The 20,196-nt window shown below is 35.8% G+C and overlaps 1 protein-coding gene across 10 annotated transcripts in view; it reads left to right on the top strand.

The window, feature by feature from the left end:
• ADAMTS6 (ADAM metallopeptidase with thrombospondin type 1 motif 6) overlaps positions 1–20,196 on the top strand; it is a 282,617-nt gene that overhangs the window by 216,050 nt on the left and 46,371 nt on the right. For all 10 annotated transcript variants that reach the window (XR_010659003.1, XM_065905423.1, XM_065905426.1 and 7 more), the window contains 2 exons: positions 8,232–8,395; positions 8,809–8,947. Coding sequence is in view for 9 of the 10 variants with exons in the window: in XM_065905423.1 (XP_065761495.1) it covers positions 8,232–8,395; positions 8,809–8,947 (303 nt within the window). In the remaining variant the exon portion in view is untranslated. The remainder of the gene's footprint in view (positions 1–8,231; positions 8,396–8,808; positions 8,948–20,196) is intronic.

Raw genomic sequence — 20,196 nt, 5'->3', positions numbered from 1 at the left:
CTCTCTTGCTTTTTCAATGATCCAACAGATATTGTCAATTTGATCTCTGGTTCCTCTGCCTTTTCTAAATCCAGATTGAACATCTGGAAGTTTACGGTTCACTTACTGCCGAAGCCTGGCTTGGAGAATTTTGAGCATTACTTTACTAGCGTGTAAGATGAGCGCAACTGTGCCGTAGTTTGAGCATTTTTTGGCATTGCCTTTCTTTGGGATTGGAATGAAAACTGACCTTTTCCAGTCCTGTGGCCACTGCTGAGTGTTCCAAATTTGCTGGCATATTGAGTGCAGCACTTTCACAGCATCATCTTTTAGGATTTGAAATAGCTCAACTGGAATTCCATCACCTCCACTAGCTTTGTTTGTAGTGATGCTTTCTAAGGCCCACTTGACTTCACATTCGAGGCTGTCTGGCTCTAGGTGAGTTATCAGACCATTGTGATTATCTGGCTTGTGAAGATCTTTTTTGTACAGTTCTTCTGTGTATTCTTGCCACCTCTTCTTAATATCTTCTGCTTCTGTTAGGTCCATACCATTTCTGTCCTTTATCGAGCCCATCTTTGCCTGAAATGTTCCCTTGATATCTCTAATTTTCTTGAAGAGATCTCTAGTCTTTCCCATTCTGTTGTTTTCCTCTATTTCTTTGCATTGATTGCTGAGGAAGACTTTCTTATCTCTCCTGGCTAATCTTTGGAACTCTGCATTCAAATGGGAATATCTTTCCTTTTCTCCTTTGCTTTAGTATTCCATAAATTATTTAGTATTCTGTAAATGTCAATTAGGTTAAATTGATTAGTAGTTTTTGTTTATTAATTTTATTGTCTTTTCAAAGAGCTGGCTTTTGATTTAAATGACTTTCCTATTATTTCTCCATTTTCCATCATATTGATTCCCATTCTTCTCTTTATTATCTCTTTATTGTTATTTCTTCTCTTTATTATTGTGTGAGTCACACAAAGTGATTCAGTTTGTGTTTAATTTGTTATTTTTCTAGCTTATCAAGATGGAAACTTAGACTATTGATTTTTAAAGTCTGTTTTCTACTCTAAAATAAGCAGTTTGCACTATAAATTTCCCTCTAAGCACTGCTTTAACTTCATCCCATATACTTTTGATATGTTGTTTTCTCATTAACACTCAGTTTAAAATATTTTCTTATTTACCATAAATCATGGCTTAAAAGGTATTATTCCATTTCTAAATATTTGGGGGGCCTCCAGATGTCATTATTGATTTTTATTTTAATTCTATTATGGACAGATAAGATATTTTGTATGATTTTAGTTCTTTTGTTGAGGTTTGTTTTATGCCCCAGAGCATAGACTCTTTTAGTGAATGTTCTATGTTCCCTTGAGAAGAATATGTATTATAGTGGTATTGGGTTTAGTATTCCAGAAATGTCAATTAGATTAAATTGGTTCATAGTTTTGTTGAAGTCTTGTACATTTTTATTTATTTTCTGCCTGTTTCAGCAAATACTGAAAGATTCATGTTGAAATGTCCAACTGGAATTGTGGATTTGTTTATTTCTCCCATTAGTTTGTAAGGTTTTGCTGCATTTATTTTCAAACTTTGTTGTTAGGTGTGTAGACATTCAAGATTGTTAGATTTTATTGATGTATTGAACATTTTATCATTATCCTATATTCTTCTTTATTTCTGATGGTATTCTTTGATCTACATCTGTTTTGACTGGTACTAATCTAGCAACCCAGATTTCTTCTGTTAGTGCTTGCATAGTAAATTCTCTTCTGTTCATCCACTTTTCATATGTAGGTGTTTATGAACCTTAAATATGTTTCTTCTAGGCAACATGTTGTTTGATTCTCATTTCTTATGGTATCTAACAATCTTTGGTTTTTCAAATATAATCTCTGAATGCAGGGGCTTGACAAACTTTTTCTGTAATAGGCCACGTGTTAAATATTTCCAACTTTATAGGACATGAAGACTTTATCTCAGTCAACTATGTCTGAATCATTTGTATTTTGTAGGATTATTAAAATCATTGGATTTAAGTCTGTTGTGCTGTTTTTCTATTCTGTCCTTGTATTTTCCCCTTTATTATCCTTTTATGTTTTCTTTTTGTCTTATCAAATGTTTTATGGTATTCCAAGTAATGGACTTCTCTGGTGGCTTAGACAGTAAAGAATCAGCCTGCAATGCAGGAGACCTATAAGTTCAGTTCCTGGGTCAGGAAGATCTTCTAGAGAAGGGAATGGCTGCCCACTCCAGTATTCTTGCCTGGAAAATCTCATGGACAGAAGAGTCTGGCAGGCTACAGTCCGTGAGCTCCCAAAGAGTCAGACACAACTGAGCGACTAAGCACACAGACACACGATGACTTATTAGTTTTATTGCTTTGTTCTATTTAAATAGTAGTTGCTCTAGAATTTACAAAATGCATCTTTATTACAATATACCTTAAAATAATACTACAACATTTATGTATGATACAAGACTGCTACAACAGATTACTTCCATTGTATTCCTCCATCCTTTGTGTTGTTTTTTAAAAGCGCATTTTACTTCTTTGTATGTTATAAACACAATACATTGTTGTTATTTTTTATTTAAAGAGTCAGTTACTCTTTTAAAAAATTTAAAATAAGAGTTATTTTCTGTTTACCTGCACATTTACTGTATCTGTCATACTCTCTTTCTTTGTGTTGACCTGAGCATCCATCTATAATATATATATGTATATATATTTATCTATCTTCCAGTTTTTTTCACTAGATTTGTTTTCCCTTAAAGTTCTTGAGTATATTTATAATAGTTGTTTGAAAGTTATTTTCTACTAATTCTATAATTTCTGTCATTTCTGAGTCTCTTGCTTTTACTTGGCTTTCTTGGTTTAGACCATATTTTCCTCCTCCTTGCCATTTGTAGTAGTTTTTCATTAGATGTTGTACATTGTGAATGTTTTCTTACTGAGAGTGTGGATTTTTTTATTGTTGTTTTTTTTTTCCTTTGATGTGTTAAGTAACTTGTAGGTGAGCTTGGTCTTTTTGAGGCTTGTTTTTGAGCATTGTTGAGATGAGTCCAGAGTAGCCTTTATTCCAGAGTTGCTTTGCCCCACTAAGAAGGCATTATTCGCTGATGAATGCCCTAGCGCTTGAAACTTCTGAATTCTTGCTCTAGAAATTTTTCTGCTTATGATTATCTAGTATTAGGGTGGGGAGGTCTGGCCTCATGGAATTTTATCCTGTGTATACATAGACTACTATTCAGTAACAGATTCCCTCCTTTTACTCTGATTTTCTGGTTCTGCAAATTCCAGCTATTTTAGCCTTCCTAGTTTCTGATCTTTGTCTCCTAACTCAGTGAGACCACCATGTTCTGCTTTGGTTCTCCTGGTCTACACAGACAGAAAGTGCCTCTAGGCAGAAAGGAAGGGAAATGATGTGACTCACTTTGTGTTCCTTTTTGCATGTCACAGCCCTTCACCATCCTGGCCAGTGTCTAAAAACAACTGCTTCATATATTTCATGAGTTTTCTAGTTGTTTATAATTGGAGGGCAAGCCCAATCCCAGTTATTTCCCATGTAAGAAAATGGGAATTCTGTTTATTTGATGTTTGATTTCTTGAGATGGATGTAGACTCTGTTATGGCCCTGATGAGTTCTTACTCCCCTTAAAATATCACCTCTTTTTCCTTAAATCTTTGAAAAATAAGACTGTATCTAGAATGCACCTTTAGATTGAATGTCAGTATCATCAGACTCTTCCTTTCTTTGTTTAAGAAGACTTTTTTATTTTTACAGCATAATTTTAGATTCCTTTGTGCAACAGAAGAATCAAAACAAAAATAAGATTTCTAACATCAGATGTTTTACCTTTGATAATTCTCTGTCCATAATGCCACATCCTCCTCCCTTACCAAATTTTTGTTCAGTCCTTTAAATGTTTGGTGTTGCTCTGAAACACAGTATGATACTAGCAAAGGTGACTTAGGATTCCTTTACTGAGTAGATAAGAAAATGGAAAAGTGAAAGCTTAAATTGAAGGAGAATTCAAAGCTGCTAGATGTCTTGTTTTTATTTTTGTTTTCACTGTTTTGTATTGTGCAGATTCAGATATACTTATATTTGTTGTTGTTAATCACTCAGTCATGTCTGACTGTTTGCAACCCCATGTACTTCATCATGCCAGGCTTTCCTGTCCTTCACTATTTCCTGGAGTCTGCTCAAACTCATGTCCATCGAGTCAGTGATACCATCCAAACATTTCATCCTCTGTCACCCCCTTCTCCACCTGCCCTCAATCTTTTCCTGGCATCTGGGTCTTTTCCAATGTGTCAGCTCTTTCTGGTCAAAGTATTGGCACTTCAGCTTTAGCATTAATCCTTCCAATGAATATTCACAGTTGATTTCTTTTAGGATTGACTGGTTTGATATCCTTGCTATCCAACGAACTCTGAAGAGTCTTCTCCAACACCACATTTCAAAAGCATTAATTCTTCAGGGCTTAATCTTCTTTATGGGCCAGCTGTCACATCCATACCTGACTATTGGAAAAACCATAGCTTTCACTAGATGGACTTTGTGGACATAGTGATGTCTCTGCTTTTTAATACGCTGTCTAGGTTTGTCATAGGTTTTCTTCCAAGGAGTAAGTGTCTTTAATTTCATGTCTACATTCAGCAGCTACAGTGATTTTAGAACCCAAGAAAGTAAAGTCTGTCACTGTTTCCATTGTTTCTCCATCTATTTGCCATGAAGTGATGGGACCAGATGGCATGATCTTGGTTTTTTGAATGCTGAGTTTTAAGCCAAGTGTCCCTCTCCTCTTTCACATTCATCAAGAGGCTCTTTAGATCTTCTTCTGTTTCTGCCTTAAGGGTGGTGTCATCTGCATATCTGAGGTTATTGATATTTCTCCCAGCAATCTTGATTCCAGCTTGTGCTTCATCCAGCCCAGCGTTTCTCATGATGTACTCTGCATATAAGTTAAATAAGCAGAGTGATAGAGTACAGCCTTGCCGTACTCCTTTCCCTATTTGGAACCAGTCTGTTGTTCCATGTTCTGTTCTAACTGTTGCTTCCTGACCTGCATACAGATTTCTCAAGAGGCAGGTCAGATGGTCTGATAGTCCCATCTCTTTCAGAATTTTCCAGTTTGTTGTGATTCAGCTTAGTTAGGTCCATACAATTTATGTCCTTTACTGTGTCCATCTTTGCATGAAATGTTCCCTTGGTATCTCTTACTTTTCTTGAAGAGGTCTCTAGCCTTTCTCATTTTATTGTTTTCCTCTATTTCTTTGCATTATTCACTTAAGAAAACTTTATCTCTCCTTGCTATTCTTTGGAACTCTGCATTCAGTTGGGTATGTGTTTTCCTTTCTCTTTTGTCTTTTCCTTCTCTTCTTTTCTCAGCTATTTATAAGGCCTCCTCAGACAACCATTTTGCCTTCTTGCATTTCTTTTTCTTGGGGATCGTTTTGGTCACTGCCTCTTGAACATTGTTACAAACCTCTGTCCATAGTTCTTCAGGCACTCTATCTATCAGATCTAATCCCTTGAATCTATTTGTCACTTCCACTGTATAATCATAAGGGATTTGATTTAGGTCATACCTGAATGACCTAGTGGTTTTCCCTACTTTCTTCAATTTAAGTCTGAATTTTGCAATAAGGCGTTCATGATCTGAGCCACAGTCAGCTCCCAGTCTTGTTTTTGCTGACTGTATAGAGCTTCTCCATCTTCAGCTGCAAAGAATATAATCAATCTGATTTCAACATTGACCATCTGGTAATGTCCATGTGTAGAGTCGTCTCTTGTGTTTTTGGAAGAGGGTGTTTGCTATGACCAGTGTATTCTCTTGACAAAACTCTGTTAGCCTTTGCCCTGCTTCATTTTGTCCTTATATTACCTAGGTAATTTTGATGTTTCAAATGAGACAGAATCACTCTGAGAGTTGAAAATAAACAATTTTAAATATAAGACAAATTTAAGACTAATTTTTAGCTAGCATGTTCCTGTCTCCAAAGTTGAGACTTTTTTTGACAGTCAAATGAATTTACAACATATTTGAAGTCAAGAAGGTACAGATATATTTTCCAGGCAGTTATGGATTAGGGAATGAAAATGATCTGTACTCCTAAGGATAAGTGGTAGATTTCCAGAGTCAGAGTCTCTGCACCTTGACCCTTTTAGTCTTTTGGGGCTGCATGATCATCTGGTCTCAGGAAGTTTTGTTGTTGTTGTTGTTGTTTTCATTTATTTTTATTAGTTGAAGGCTAATTACATTATTGTAGTGGTTTTTGCCATACATTGACATGAATCACCATGGATTTACATGTGTTTCCCGTCCTGATCCCCCCTCCCACCTCCCTCCCCATCTCATCCCTCTGGGTCTACCCAGTGCACCAGCCCTGAGCACTTGTCTCATTCATCCAACCTGGCCTGGTAATCTGTTTCACACTTGGTAATATACATGTTTCAATGCTGTTCTCTCAGATCATCCCACCCTCGCCTTCTCCCACAGAATCCAAAAGTTTGTTCTATACATCTGTGTCTCTTTTTCTGTCCTGCATCTAGGGTTATCATTACCATCTTTTTAAATTCCATATATATGCGTTAGGTATACTGTACTGGTATTTATCTTTCTGACTTACTTCACTCGATATAATGGGCTCCAGTTTCATACATCTCATTAGAACTGATTCAAATGTATTCTTTTTAATGGCTGAGTAATATTCCATGGTGTATATGTACCATAACTTTCTTATCCATTCGTCTGCTGAGGAGCATCTAGGTTGCTTCCCTGGCCTCAGAAAGTTTTTGAATAAGTTATCAAACTAACAGAAAGATTAAGCTGACATGTTTGTCACTGTCAAAGCATGATAATTATTATAAAAATTATCATTCATTTATTTATACAAGTTTTTATGTAGTAGTGCTGATAAACATTTTTGTATTACATATTTTTAAACTTTTTTATACAATTTTTTCCTAAGGAGGTTTAAAAAAATGATGTTAATCTTTTTCTTTCTACCTTCTGAGGTTTTGATCATGCTTAAAAAAACCTTTCAATTCCCCAACATTATTTTTTTTTAATATTCCCACATTTTCTCCTAACATTTTTTGACTTAACTATATTTACGTTTAAATAATTACACATCTGGCATTTATTCTTTTCTCTCCTTTTCTTTAAACTTTGTTTTTATTGAAGTAAGATTCAAATAATATAGAATTCAAACATTTTAAAATGAACAACATAGTGGCATTTAATACATTCCAAAATATTTTCATCATTCCAGAAACAACCCCATGTCCATTAAGCAGTTACTTCCCATCCCCTAGCCTCTGGCAGCGACCAATTTGCTCCTTGTCCCTATGGATATACCTATTCTAGATATTTCTTGTAAATAGAAGAGTAAAATAGGTGATCTTTCCTGTCTAGCTTCTTCCACTTAGTGTAATTTTTTTTTTGTTTGTTTCATCTTCATTGAGTCATGTATAGTACTTCATTCTTTTCTATGGCCAACTTTTTTTCCATTGTCTGGTATATGCCCCAATTTGTTTATCCAGTCATTCACTGATGATCATTTGGGTTGTTTCCACCTTTGGCTACTGGGAATTACTACTATAAGCTTGTGTATACAAATATTTGAGTACTAATTTTCATTTCTTTTGGATATATACCTAGAATGGAGTTGTGATAGCTATTATTCTTATATAAAGAATGAGATAAATTCAGCATTTTTTTTGTTTTTTTACCTAAAATCTAGTCTTTTGCCTTAGTTCCATTTCTTGTTATCTTTTCTCTACTAATTTAGGATGCTTCCTTTGTTATACATTAACTCCCTATTGTACTTGTGTTTATTTCTTAGCTGTCCATTTTGTTCTATTTTTCTGTCCATCTGTCTGCCAGACCACAGGTTGCCCCACCCCTGTCTTTGTATAGTTACTGTTTTAACATTTGGACAGGAAAGTCTGCTCCTCACCCCTACTCCCATCCTTTAGTCATAATTTCCCTTGCTTGTTCCATATTTTTATTCTTTCAGATAAGCCTTTCATTCTTTTCTATCAATAACATTATAGATACTCAATATCTTCTTGACATTCACATGGAAAATTACTATTTTAAATTGTACTTAAGAAAATGGTCAAAATCCCATATCTAAATGAAAATGAATATTCATTGTACACTTCAGTGCAGTCATTAATCAGTTACATTGTAAATGAAGTTTCACATTTTAGCTAAAGTGGTTTCTTTTTTTTTTTTAGCTTTAAAATCTGAAGGGGATGATTACTATATTAATGGTGCCTGGACTATTGACTGGCCGAGGAAATTTGATGTTGCTGGGACAGCTTTTCACTATAAGAGACCAACTGATGAACCAGAATCCTTAGAAGCTTTAGGTCCCACCTCGGAAAATCTCATTGTCATGGTAAATATGGCTGTGCCACTTCATTTCTCCTCTTTGTAATCTGTCCTTTGAAGTAGGATGGGGCAGGATTTATTATCTGAAATTAAAGTGATGAAATTAAATAATGGTAAAATGCCCAAGAGTGAAAAAAATCTGTGTAAAGTTAAGACTGTGCTGCTCTTTCTATGTGACTGATCTTTTCAATACCTGCTTGAATAATACTTGTATAACCAAACAAGGCAAATGAGAGAAATGGCTTCAAATTACCCATGAAAATGGAAGGAGAATATTCAATATAAGTACATGTGTTCTAAAAGTCTTAAATTTCCCTTAAGACTTAGATTATGACATTTTCTTCTTCAAAAGAAATAATAAATATCTGAATACAGGCTCATTGTACTTTAATTATCTTCACCAGTTGTTTTCAATGGCAGGTTCTGCTTCAGGAACAGAATTTGGGAATTAGGTATAAATTCAATGTTCCCATCACCCGGACGGGCAGTGGAGACAATGAAGTTGGCTTTACATGGAATCATCAGCCTTGGTCAGAATGCTCGGCTACTTGCGCTGGAGGTAAGACACCCACTAGGCAGCCCACCCAGAGGGCAGGATGGAAAGCAAAACATTCTGAGCTATGCTTTGTGTTTGCTAAAGAAGCTAATTGGAAACATTTCTTGCAGGTTTGCTTCAAGCTGTAATTTAGCAAAAGAAACTTTGCTTTAATTACATTATATTCCGTTTGTTTTTAACCTCATGTAATTTGTACAGATTTGTTGGTAAAATACATCTTGGCACAATGAGTGTCTCTGCTGGTGCTTCTCCCAAGACTATCTTGAAGGTGGGCTGTTTGCTTTCCGTGAACACTTTCTTGGTAAAGAACATCAAGAGTTTTAAATAAGAAAATGAGCAAGAATCAGACGGCACAGATGCAACATCTTGTAATGGGGGATGAGAATGTATGTCTGTGTGCTTGTATGTTTGTGTTTGTGTGCTTGTGTGTTTCCCACAATCCTATTCAAACTCCCTTCTGCAGCCATCCAAGTTAAGGGGCTATATTCTGGGATACTACAATAATAACTGGTCTGGGTCTCTGGCTTAATGGTGTTTGCAGACCCCATGGTAGTCCCTCAGAGAGGTAGCTGCTAGGCGGTGGTTGGTGATGTGTTGGTTGTCCCATGTGCGTTTTTCATGGGTGCCTTTTCTCCACAATTTACTCTATTCCTAATCCTCCTCCCTCTAGTGGCCACCAATGCAATTCTTTACCTCTGGCTGGGAGAGCAGGACAGTTGGCTTCCTTCAAAGCCAACACCCTTGCTGCTGCATGGACTGGTGAGTAGAAGTGCTGTGCAAGCAGCATCTTCCTTCTCTCTGGAGACTAAATGCATCGCCTCCACCGTACACCTTGATCCTAATAGGCCAAGAAACAAACGTATCCCTCAGGTCTGTGCTGAACTAGAGCACCTCACCATTCCAAAAGCAAAGGTGGAATTTTGAATAGTGATATATAGAATGGGAGAGATGGAACTAAAGTGAATCATCCCATTTTACCCCATGTTCCAATTACCTATTTTTCCTTTCTAAACTACTGAGAAACACATGGTTTACATGGACTTTATCCTACTAGTCTTGTACTCACTGATTCTCTAAATATTTCTGATTCTCAAAGCTTGAATCAGAGAAATTATTTTTCACAGAAGTGAATAATCACAATAATAGATTCAGTAATTTTAAACTCATATAGAATTAAATCATGGATTAACTCCAACTATTGTAGTAAGCACCATAGGAAAAAAAAAAACAAATGAATAATAATAATGTTTTCCTTCTGTGTGAAGTGTCATGAAACATGGTTATGTGTAATCTGTGACATATTTATAAAGATCTCTAATTCCCATCCGTTTTATGTGTGAAATGGCTGGTGATTTATAAAATTTTAAAACCATAGGGCATTACTACTTCTTTTAATAAAATAAAGAATATTTGAAATGAATCATTCAAGTGAATGCCATTATATTATAGTGGCATTTATACATATATCTTTCTTTGTTTCAATTAAATTCCTTTTAATTTAATCCATAAATTAACTTTCCCCTTTTCACATACCAAAAAGAAATCTTCATGATAACAGTAAATACATAATTCAGGCCCTGAGGTAAGGTGGGATAAGCTTATTAAAGAAGAGTCAAAAGAATTTAAGTTTAGGAAATCTAATGAAGTTTAAATGTCGAGGTTGGTTATCTCAGAGAAGAGAAGGCTGAGGGAAAGTATATTAGTTTCTTCAAGTATGTGACAGAATGTTGAATGGGAAATTCTTAGTGCCTATTCATCTTTGTACTGACAATTGCTATATTTGGGGATGGTTTAGATATAGTCTTGTCTGAGGCCAAGGAGGGATTAAGTAAATTCTCAATGTTCCTTCTAACTCTGATTCTTTTGTTCAGAAAGAAGATAGTCCAACAAAAAAGGGGACTGAATTTAGGAGAGAAACTATGATTTTATTAAAGTAAAGAAGTATGAAAAATCTGAATGTGTGTTCTTCTTTTCCATGACCCTAGTTTTGAGAAATCATAATAGAAGATAGACTTCTTGTGCTAGGAGATAAAACAAAAGAAAAACAAGGAGGAAACAAAACCATTGCAAAGAGAATTTTCTCTTTGTTGTTTGTACTTCTTTCTTCTCTTGTGAGGCTACCATCCTAGATATTTGAGGTGGTTCTGGAAACTAGAATTCTGCTCAGTTATGAGTGGCAAGCCTTAAAAGGCTATTGCCTTCTTTGGAAGAGAGATGTACAGTGTTTTAAAATTGGCAGGCATAGTGTGATGAGCTGTTATTTCTTGCTAAGTAGTTTGCAAAGTGTGGTCACCAGACCAGCAGCATCAGTGTTATCTGAGAATTTATTAGAAATGCTAATTTGGGACCCATCTCAGACCTACCAAATAACATCTCTCTGGATGGGGCCCCAAACTCTGTTTTAACAAGTTCTCCAAGTGATTCTGATACTCACTCAGATTTCAGTACCACTGGTCCTAGTTCACAGAGAATCTGAAACCTAGTGCTCTAGACACACACAATTCACATCCTTATCACTGAAGTCTATGCATCTCACTAGGCTCACTTTGCATCTAAAACAATTTCTGGAGCATACTAGGAACTCAGGAAATGTTTATAGTAAGTGAATGAGCAAAAGGAGTGAATTACTTTTTACAATTTTATATTTGTGTTATTCTTTCCAGTGGGGGAAATTAGAGTTTAGAATTGCTGTTTTTCTTGTAAGGTGGATCAAAGCAATTGCTAGAGAAAGACAGTATAATTTTGATTATAGTCTTTTGTTTGAATAGGTTGAAAATATTCCCTAGAGTATAGAGTATAGATATCAATCATTAGAGTTATTCTTCCTACACATACCCCACTTTTAACCCTGGGTTCTTTAAATATTGGAGGCTTAGGATGGAGGGAAGGAAAATCCCTTAGGGCTCCAGGAATCCTGATCAAAGGAAGAGCCAGAGTCATATGCTCACTGATGGTAAATGGAACTTCATCTGTCGTTAAGGAGTCTTTCAGGGAAAGTCATTTCTTCTCAGTTTCACTCAGAAACTAAAGATGAATACTAAACATGAGTTTTTAACTGGAATACTCTATGCTCATCTTTCCAAGGTGGTGCTAGGTATCTTGAAACTGCCAAAACTTTTTAAAATGTAAAACAAAGGAACAGGAAAGATCTCAAAGAACTCTCTATTGCTCGTCAGCTCATGACTCATCAGTGTTCTCACCTATGCTATCCTGCATATGTCTGATTAATAGCAAGACCTTTGGACTTTGAGTTTGGGAGCAATGTTGGTATTTTCTCTTATGAAATCTTTCAAGATAAGAAGTTTTGAGACTGTTTTTCTGTTGCTTAGCAGACACAATGACAAATCTAAGACTGCAGGAAACGTTATTGGTGATTCAGTCCAAGAAATGGTCTTTTCTCTGAGTCAGTGATGACACACTTCCTTAGCCTGAATAAAAACATTGAGATGCTGTGGGGTGTTGTCTTCAGGATAAATGTGATTTTTAAGATACAGTTGTGACTCTTCCTCTCTGAGAGAATTAAAACTTGACTATTTTCTAAACCATTGTTATTCCCACTATTGTGGGAATTCCTTATCCAAAGTATTGTATACTCTGTAATTAATCTGACTTCTAAACTTATATACTACTACTGTATTCATGATTAATGTGTTAATTGATAATGCTTGGCCAGGTAGTGAGAACTGTACTATTTTAAAATACAAAACTTTAGGAGTTTTTTAAGTAGCAATTTATGATGATATGCCTTTGCTATGATTTTTAAACATTTAAATAATAAATAACATTTCATATTTAAATATTTGCTCAGGCGGTAACGAATCCGCCTGTAATGCAAGAGACCTGGGTTCGATTCCTGGGTTAGGAAGGCCCCCCGGAAGAGGGCATGGTAACCCACTCCAGTGTTCTTGCCTGGAGAATCCCCATGGACAGAGGAGCCTGGTGGGCTGCAGTCCATGGGGTCACGAAGAGTCAGACACGACTGAGTTACTAGGCACACACAATAAATAATATATGTTTACCTTTTGATTTTAGTTGTATATGCTCTCTTTTTACTGATGTTTGGGTAGATGTATGGTTTTCAAGTTGTACCATGCATCAGAATCACCTGGAAGGCTTGTTCAAACAAGATTGCTAGATTCTGCCTCCATTTTCTGATTTGGTAGGTCTGGGGCAGACTCCAAGAATTTGCATTTCTAACAAATTTTCAACTGATGCTGGTAATACCAGCATTCACTGGTATCAGTGAACCATACTTTAAGAAATCATACTTCAAGAAACAATGGGCTAGATGCTTAGATTTTATAAAGTAAATTATTAAACTGATAAATCTTTTAGATAATAATCCATATTACAGTTGTAATCACATTACAACTAATCTTTTTAATGATAAATGGTTCTAGCTCATCTATGTAATAACAAATAAAATTTTACAGTTTATGAAACATTTTTTGGTGCTCTGTTTCATTTGCTTATTCTAAATAGCACCAGGAGATAGGTAAAACTTGAGTTTTAACTTGCTGAAATCAAGACTTCAAACTAGTGATTTTCTAAGTGTAGCATTTTCTCTTATAGTAAAAATGGTCCTTTACCTTGAACAGAGCTTTTTCATCAGTTGACATTGTATCAGTAGAGCAACAGGCCTACCTTTGCATGAAATGTTCCCTTGATGTCTCTTAATTTCCTATTCTATTGTTTTCCTCTATTTTTTTGCATTATTCACTGAATAAGGCTTTCTTATCTCTCCTTGCTATTCTTTGGAACTCTGCATTCAGTTGGGTATATGTTTCATTTTCTCCTTTGGCTTTTACTTCTCCTCTTTTCTCAGCTATTTATAAGGCCTCCTCAGGCAACCATTTTGCCTTCTTGTGTTTCTTTTTCTTGGGGATAGTTTTGGTCACCACCTCTACAATGTTACAAACCTCTATCTATAGCTCTTCAGGTACTCTATCAGATCTAATCTCTTGAATCTATTTGTCACTTCCATGGTATAATCATAAGGGATTTGATTTGGGTCATACCTGAATAACCTAGTGGTTTTCCCTACTTTCTTCAATTTAAGTCTGAATTTTGCAATAAGGAGTTCATGATCTGAGCCACAGTCAGCTCCCAGTCTTGTTTTTGCTGACTGTATAGAGCTTCTCCATCTTCAGCTGCAAAGAATATAATCAATCTGCTTTCACCATTGACCGTTTGATGATGTCCATGTGTAGAATCATCTCTCATGTTGTTGGAAGAGGGTGTTTGCTATGACCAATGTGTTCTCTTGATAAAACTCAGTTTGCCTTTACCCTACTTCATTTTGCCTTCCAAGGCCAAACTTGCCTGTTACTCCATGTATCTCTTGACTTCCTACTTTTGAATTACAATCCCCTGTGATGAAAAGGACATCTTTTTTTGGTGTTAGTTCTAGAAGGTCTTGTAGGTCTTCATAGAACCATTCAACTTCAGCTTCTTTGGCATTTTGTTTGGGGCATAGACTTGGATGACTGTAGTGTTGAATGGTTTGCCTTGGAAGTGACCAGAGATCATTCTGACCTTTTTGAGACTGCACTTGAGTACTCTTTTGTTGACTGTGAGGACTACTCCATTTCTTCTAAGGGATTCTTGTCCACAGTAGTAGATACAATGGTCATCTGAATTAAACTTGCCCATTCCTGTCCATTTTAGTTCACTGATTCCTAAAATGTCGATGTTCATTCTTGCCATCTGTTTGACCACATTCAATTTACCTTGATTCATGGACCTAACATTCCAAGTTCCAGTGCAATATTGTTCTTTACAGCATTGGACTTTATTTTTACCACCAGACTCGATATTGTTTCTACTTTGGCTCAGCCTCTTCATTCTTTCTGAAACTATTTCTCCACTCTTCTCCAGTAGCATATTGGATACCTACCAACCTGGGGGGCTCCTCTTCCAGTGTCATATCTTTTCACCTTTTCGTACTATCCATGTGGTTCTCGAGACAAGAATACTGGAGTGATTTGCCATTCCCTCCTCCAGTGGACCGTGTTTTATCAGAACTCTCCACCAGGACCTGTCTGTCTTGGATGGCCCTGCACAGCACGGCTCATAGTTTCACTGAGTTAGACAAGGCTGTGGTCCATGTGATCATTTTGGTTAGTTTTCCGTATTGTGGTTTTCGTTCTGGAGGCTGACTCATTGGAAAAGACCCTGATGCTGGGAAAGATTGAGGGCAGGAGTAGAAGGGGGTGACAGAGGATGAGATGGTTGGATGGCCTCATTGACTCAATGGTTATGAGTTTGAGCAAACTCCAGGAGACAGTGAAGGACAGGAAAGCCTGGCTGCTTCAGTCCATGGGGTCGCAAAGAGTCAAACATGACTTAGTGACCAAACAACAGTAGAGCAGCATGATATATTCCCCACTAATAATTTCTCCTTTACTAGCTTGAAATTTCATTTTTTCAAATGTTTTTCCTGAAGTGGTGATTCTCAGCTTTGACTGTTCATTGGAATTGCTTAGGGAGCTTTAAACAACTTTGACACTTGGTCCTGCCCCCAGATATTCCAGTCTAATTGTTTAGGAATATTGCCTGGGCATCAGATTTTTAAAAGCTCCATTGCTAAGTCTAATGTGTAGCCATGGCTAAGTACTGCCTTTGAGGCTGATTGAAGGTTTATTTAGTCTTCAAATTGCATTCAGATGCAAACACTTCTCGAAGCATTACTCACATCTCTGTTATTAATTGGCTACTAGTTGAATGCAAAGGTTAATGAGCTTTTGGTATAAGTATCTGGGGTGGAAAAGTAACTAGAGGCATCAGAGAAGGGAATGAAAAGAGTGCTAGAATACTAATTAATTTTGTAATTTTTTTTAGTGTGGTCATTGTCCTTGGACTTGTCTTTAGAAAGCTTATTGTAGTTTATTTACATGCTTTCTTCTTTACCTAATAAATCATTTATAAGCATCTATATAATGCTTTTAAAACTGACTGAAATTGTGTTAAATATCATATTTTGACCTTTTGGCTAAGATGAAGTGAAATTATACTAAATAGATTTTCCAAAACCCTTTTTTCTCATTTCAAGTTTCTGTGTTACTTAGGGAGCTAAAATGAATAAGTGATATATATACTCAACCAACTTTAATTTAGATGCACAAGTCAGAATATGAGGCCCCTGTTTTAACATTTATGAAAAACCAATAACAGACTTTTTTTTCTCTCTTTGTGACTAGAAGTTCTAATCAGAGAAGGCCTTTTATTGTTTTAGGAAATTGTTGTTTTTGTTAGGGAATGAATTTTTGCAAAATGCAGCAGTATTCATGATAATTTCCTCCCCTATCTTTCTAGATGTATTCTCATTTCCCACTATTCAAACCAGTCCCTTTACACCTCACCCCCAAGTCCTCCTTTATTTAATACAACCCTTAAACTTTAAAGCTTCCCTGCTTGCCATGCGGGAGACCCTGGTTTGATCACTGGGTCGGGTAGTCCCTCCTGCTGGACAAGGAAATGGCAACCTGCTCCAGTATTCTTGCCTGGGAAATCCCATGGACAGAGGAGCATAGTGGTCTACAGTCCGTGGGTCACAAAGAGTCAGACAGGGCTGAGAAACTAACAAAGACTTTAAAGGAAAACATTCCAAAACAGTTAACAGAGTTGCTGCTGTACTGTTGTACCTGTTCTGTTACAATTCAGGAAGTCTTAAGGATGCTTTAGTTGTGCCAAGAAGGGTCAGCCATACATATGTATTTTAATGTATTAGTTTTACATTTATACTCTAAACATACAGTCTTTGTCCTGCAATCCTGTCCTTCAAATTGTTTTTTCTAGGCTTTTCTTTCTCTTTGTATTGAAGTACAAAAATTATATACCAATTTGGTCAGGTTTCTGCTGACAAAGCATCTCTCTGATAGCTATTCATTACTTAGCAGCTCAGGGGAAAAAAAGAAAAAGATAAGCTAAAGCTATGCTTAGATGGAGGACTGGAAGAGTGAGACAGATTTATTTTTAGAGGCAATTTTTATTTTGTTTGACGATCAAAGAGCACGGATTTTTCTTATACAGTGGCATGTTTAAGGAATGTTTCTGATCAGTTGTCTTTGACTATTTAAAATGTTATCAGTTTTTCTTTTGCATTTACATAGTCTGTTTAATTTTATTATATGTTTGATGCCTAAATTTTATATAGATGCTTATTTTACTTGTTGTTCTTTTTCCTCCCTGGATATCATCTTAAGCCTAATGTGTGTGTGTGTGTGTGTGTGTGTGTGTGTGTGTGAATAGCATATAAATTTTAAAAAGAAATTCTATGTTTTTCCTCTTTCTAAGACAGATTTTTTAATTTTACTCTTTGTGGTTTTACCTGGCTCACCTAGATTCTTGTATGTATTGGAACTGTTTCTACTTTTTAAGATTTTTAAGATGCTTTACATAGTTTCCAGTTACTAGTTTGTATTTTCCTGATTTAGGGTCATATTTTTCACACCGCACTGTGATTCCCCAGGACTCTACAGCAAACTCACAGAGGCACTGCTAAATATTGTACATTTCCAGTGGAAACACAATGACATAGGTCATACACTAAACAAATTATTACTTTTGAATTGTTTGGACCTAACTATTTAATAAGTGAAGCACTTATTTTTTTTCTTCCTGGGAGAGCTCTGAAAAAATTATTGGGACACTAATGGTGCTGTGAACCAAGAAAATCTGAGAACTTTTAATTTAGAGTTAAAATGAGTATCAGTAAAGTTGGACAAAAATTAGTCACCTCACTTCCTTTCAGTAGATGGTGAATTTTATTTCAAACAAGGAAAAACATGTATAAAAACTCCTTATTCAGGATCTTAGTGATGTTCAGAGTTTAAAAATGGAGACTCTTATGCACTTTCATTAAGAAACTAGGGCTTTTGAGTAGTATGTAAATTTCTCCTTCATATCTGTATTATTTTTTCTGATGTGCCCTGCTTGAATATGTTTCCTTCCTCTAAGTTAGTTCAGTTTCAAGTGATTAAAACAAAAGAAAAAAAAAAAAGGAAGAAAGGGAAAAGAAAAAAAAAAAACTATATATTTCAAAGAGCCCCTAATAGCAAATTCCTCTTTGCAATTTACTACCTAACAAGTTTATGTAATAATATACACTATTCTATTTACTAATGATAGACTTTTCAGATTGTTTTAGTGAATCTTTCGTGCAGATTACCTGGTCCCTTTAGAAAGTTAAATATTTCTACCTTGTTTCTATAAAAGCACTTAATGTTACATATTTTATTGTTTTCAACACAACCATAATTGTACACTTAAAAATAAAATAAATCCATTCTAAAATAACAATTTTGAAAAGTAATTATTAGAAAAATATGATGCAATCCTTATGCCAGTACTAATATCTGGCTGAAAGAGACCAGCTCTCAAAGGACTAGATAAAACAAAGGCAAACGCTTTATATATTCACAGATGTCCTTTTAATTTCTTTGCTTATTCTGTTAGTGATGTTAAATATGCCTGAGATATTTAACATCACTAATAATAGGTCATTTGACATTATTAGTGAACTAACAGAATATGCTTCATACAAACAAGGGTTTTGAAACTTGACTTTTATAGACTTAGTAAATATAATAATGACTAACACTTGTATTGCAGCTTGTAAATGACACATACACTATAACATGGAAACAAACTCAAAGTGGATGGGGTCCCAAAATGAAACAGAAGAAAACAAAATTCAATTATTTTTCGAGTTTCAATATAGACTTGACTGGAATGAAGTGTGAAAGACTTTAATAAGTCATATAATTGTTTTCTTCCCTTTGATATAGAATTATCATCCATAAGTTACTTTCAGAGTTAAGTAAAAGATAAGAGATGGAAATTTTAGTTTAAATAATTAAAAACCTATTAGTCATTGTCATTTCTTTCCCTTTGAAGAAATATAGTTATAGAATTAGTTTTTAGGAAAATTCCCTATAAAAGATATTTTCTGTTTAAGGTTTGTATTGTGTTCGGTTTGAAACTATGAGGGTCCTGTTACATTTGGTTCCTGTATATACCAAACTTAGACATAAAGCAGATCACTGTGATATTTTTAATGATCCAAGACCTTTGTAAAAACTGACTTGAGTTTATAAGGTATTAAAGATTTTCATGAGCTTTGGTTATTAGTCCCTAATTTTTGCTTTGCTCTTTGAAAAATAAAATATTTGTTAGACTAGACAATAGTCTATCATTGTATTGACTGTGGCATTCCCATACTCACTCTTTCTCATCATCCCCTTCTTTCAATTTACTTTCAATGTTGAGAAGGAAGAGTACACTTTAACATACAGGGTTAGTTGTACCAGGCTCATAGCAGGGCACTTGTGAACATCACAGCTCCTAAAAGTCTATGCTGTGTAGAGGAGAGTGAAAAAGCTGGCTTAAAACTCAGCATTCAAAAAATGAAGATCATGGCATTCAGCCTCTTCACTTCATGGCAGATGGGTGGGGAAACAATGGAAATAGTGACAGACTTTACTTTCTTGGGCTCCAAAATCACTGCAGATGGTGACTGCAGCCATGAAATTAAAAGATGCTTGCTCCTTAGAAGAAAAGCTATGACAAGCCTAGACAGCATATTAAAAAGCAGAGACATCACTTTGCTGATAAAGGTCCGTCTAGTCCAAGCTATGGTTTTTCCAGTAGTTATGTATAGATGTGAGAGGTTGGACCGTAAAGAAGGCTGAGTGCTGAAGAATCAATGCTTTTGAACTGTGGTGTTGGAGAAGACTCTTGAGAGTCCCTTGGACTGCAAGATCAACCCAGTCAATCCTAAAGGAAATCAATCCTGAATATTCATTGGAGGGACTGATGCTGAGGCTGAAGCTCGAATACTTAGACCACCTGATGTGAAGAGCCGACTCATTAGAAAAGACCCTGATGCTGGGAAAGATTGAAGCAGAGGGAGAAGAGGATGACAGAGAACAAGATTTTTGGATGGCATCACCAACTCGATGGACATGAGTTTGAGCAAGCTCCAGGAGTTGGTGAAGGACAGGGAAGCCTGGTATACTGCATGCAGTCCATGGGGTCTCAAAGCACCAGACACCACTGAGCAAATGAGCAACAAATGTAGCCATCGACTGCATTTAGCTTAGTTTTCATGTAACATGCCCTTCAGAGGAGTATTCCACTAGGTAAACTCATACTCTTGACTGATTCACACTTCTGGAAGCTAATATGTTTTTTCTTTTATTTTTCTAATTATTTCTATTTATAATTTTTATATGTGGCTTCCCCTATGGAAT

This window comes from Muntiacus reevesi, chromosome 14, assembly GCF_963930625.1.
Source record: "Muntiacus reevesi chromosome 14, mMunRee1.1, whole genome shotgun sequence".
Taxonomy (NCBI): Eukaryota; Metazoa; Chordata; class Mammalia; order Artiodactyla; family Cervidae; genus Muntiacus; species Muntiacus reevesi.
Note: the sequence above shows the minus strand (reverse complement) of the source record. Positions and strands in the feature narration are given on the sequence as shown.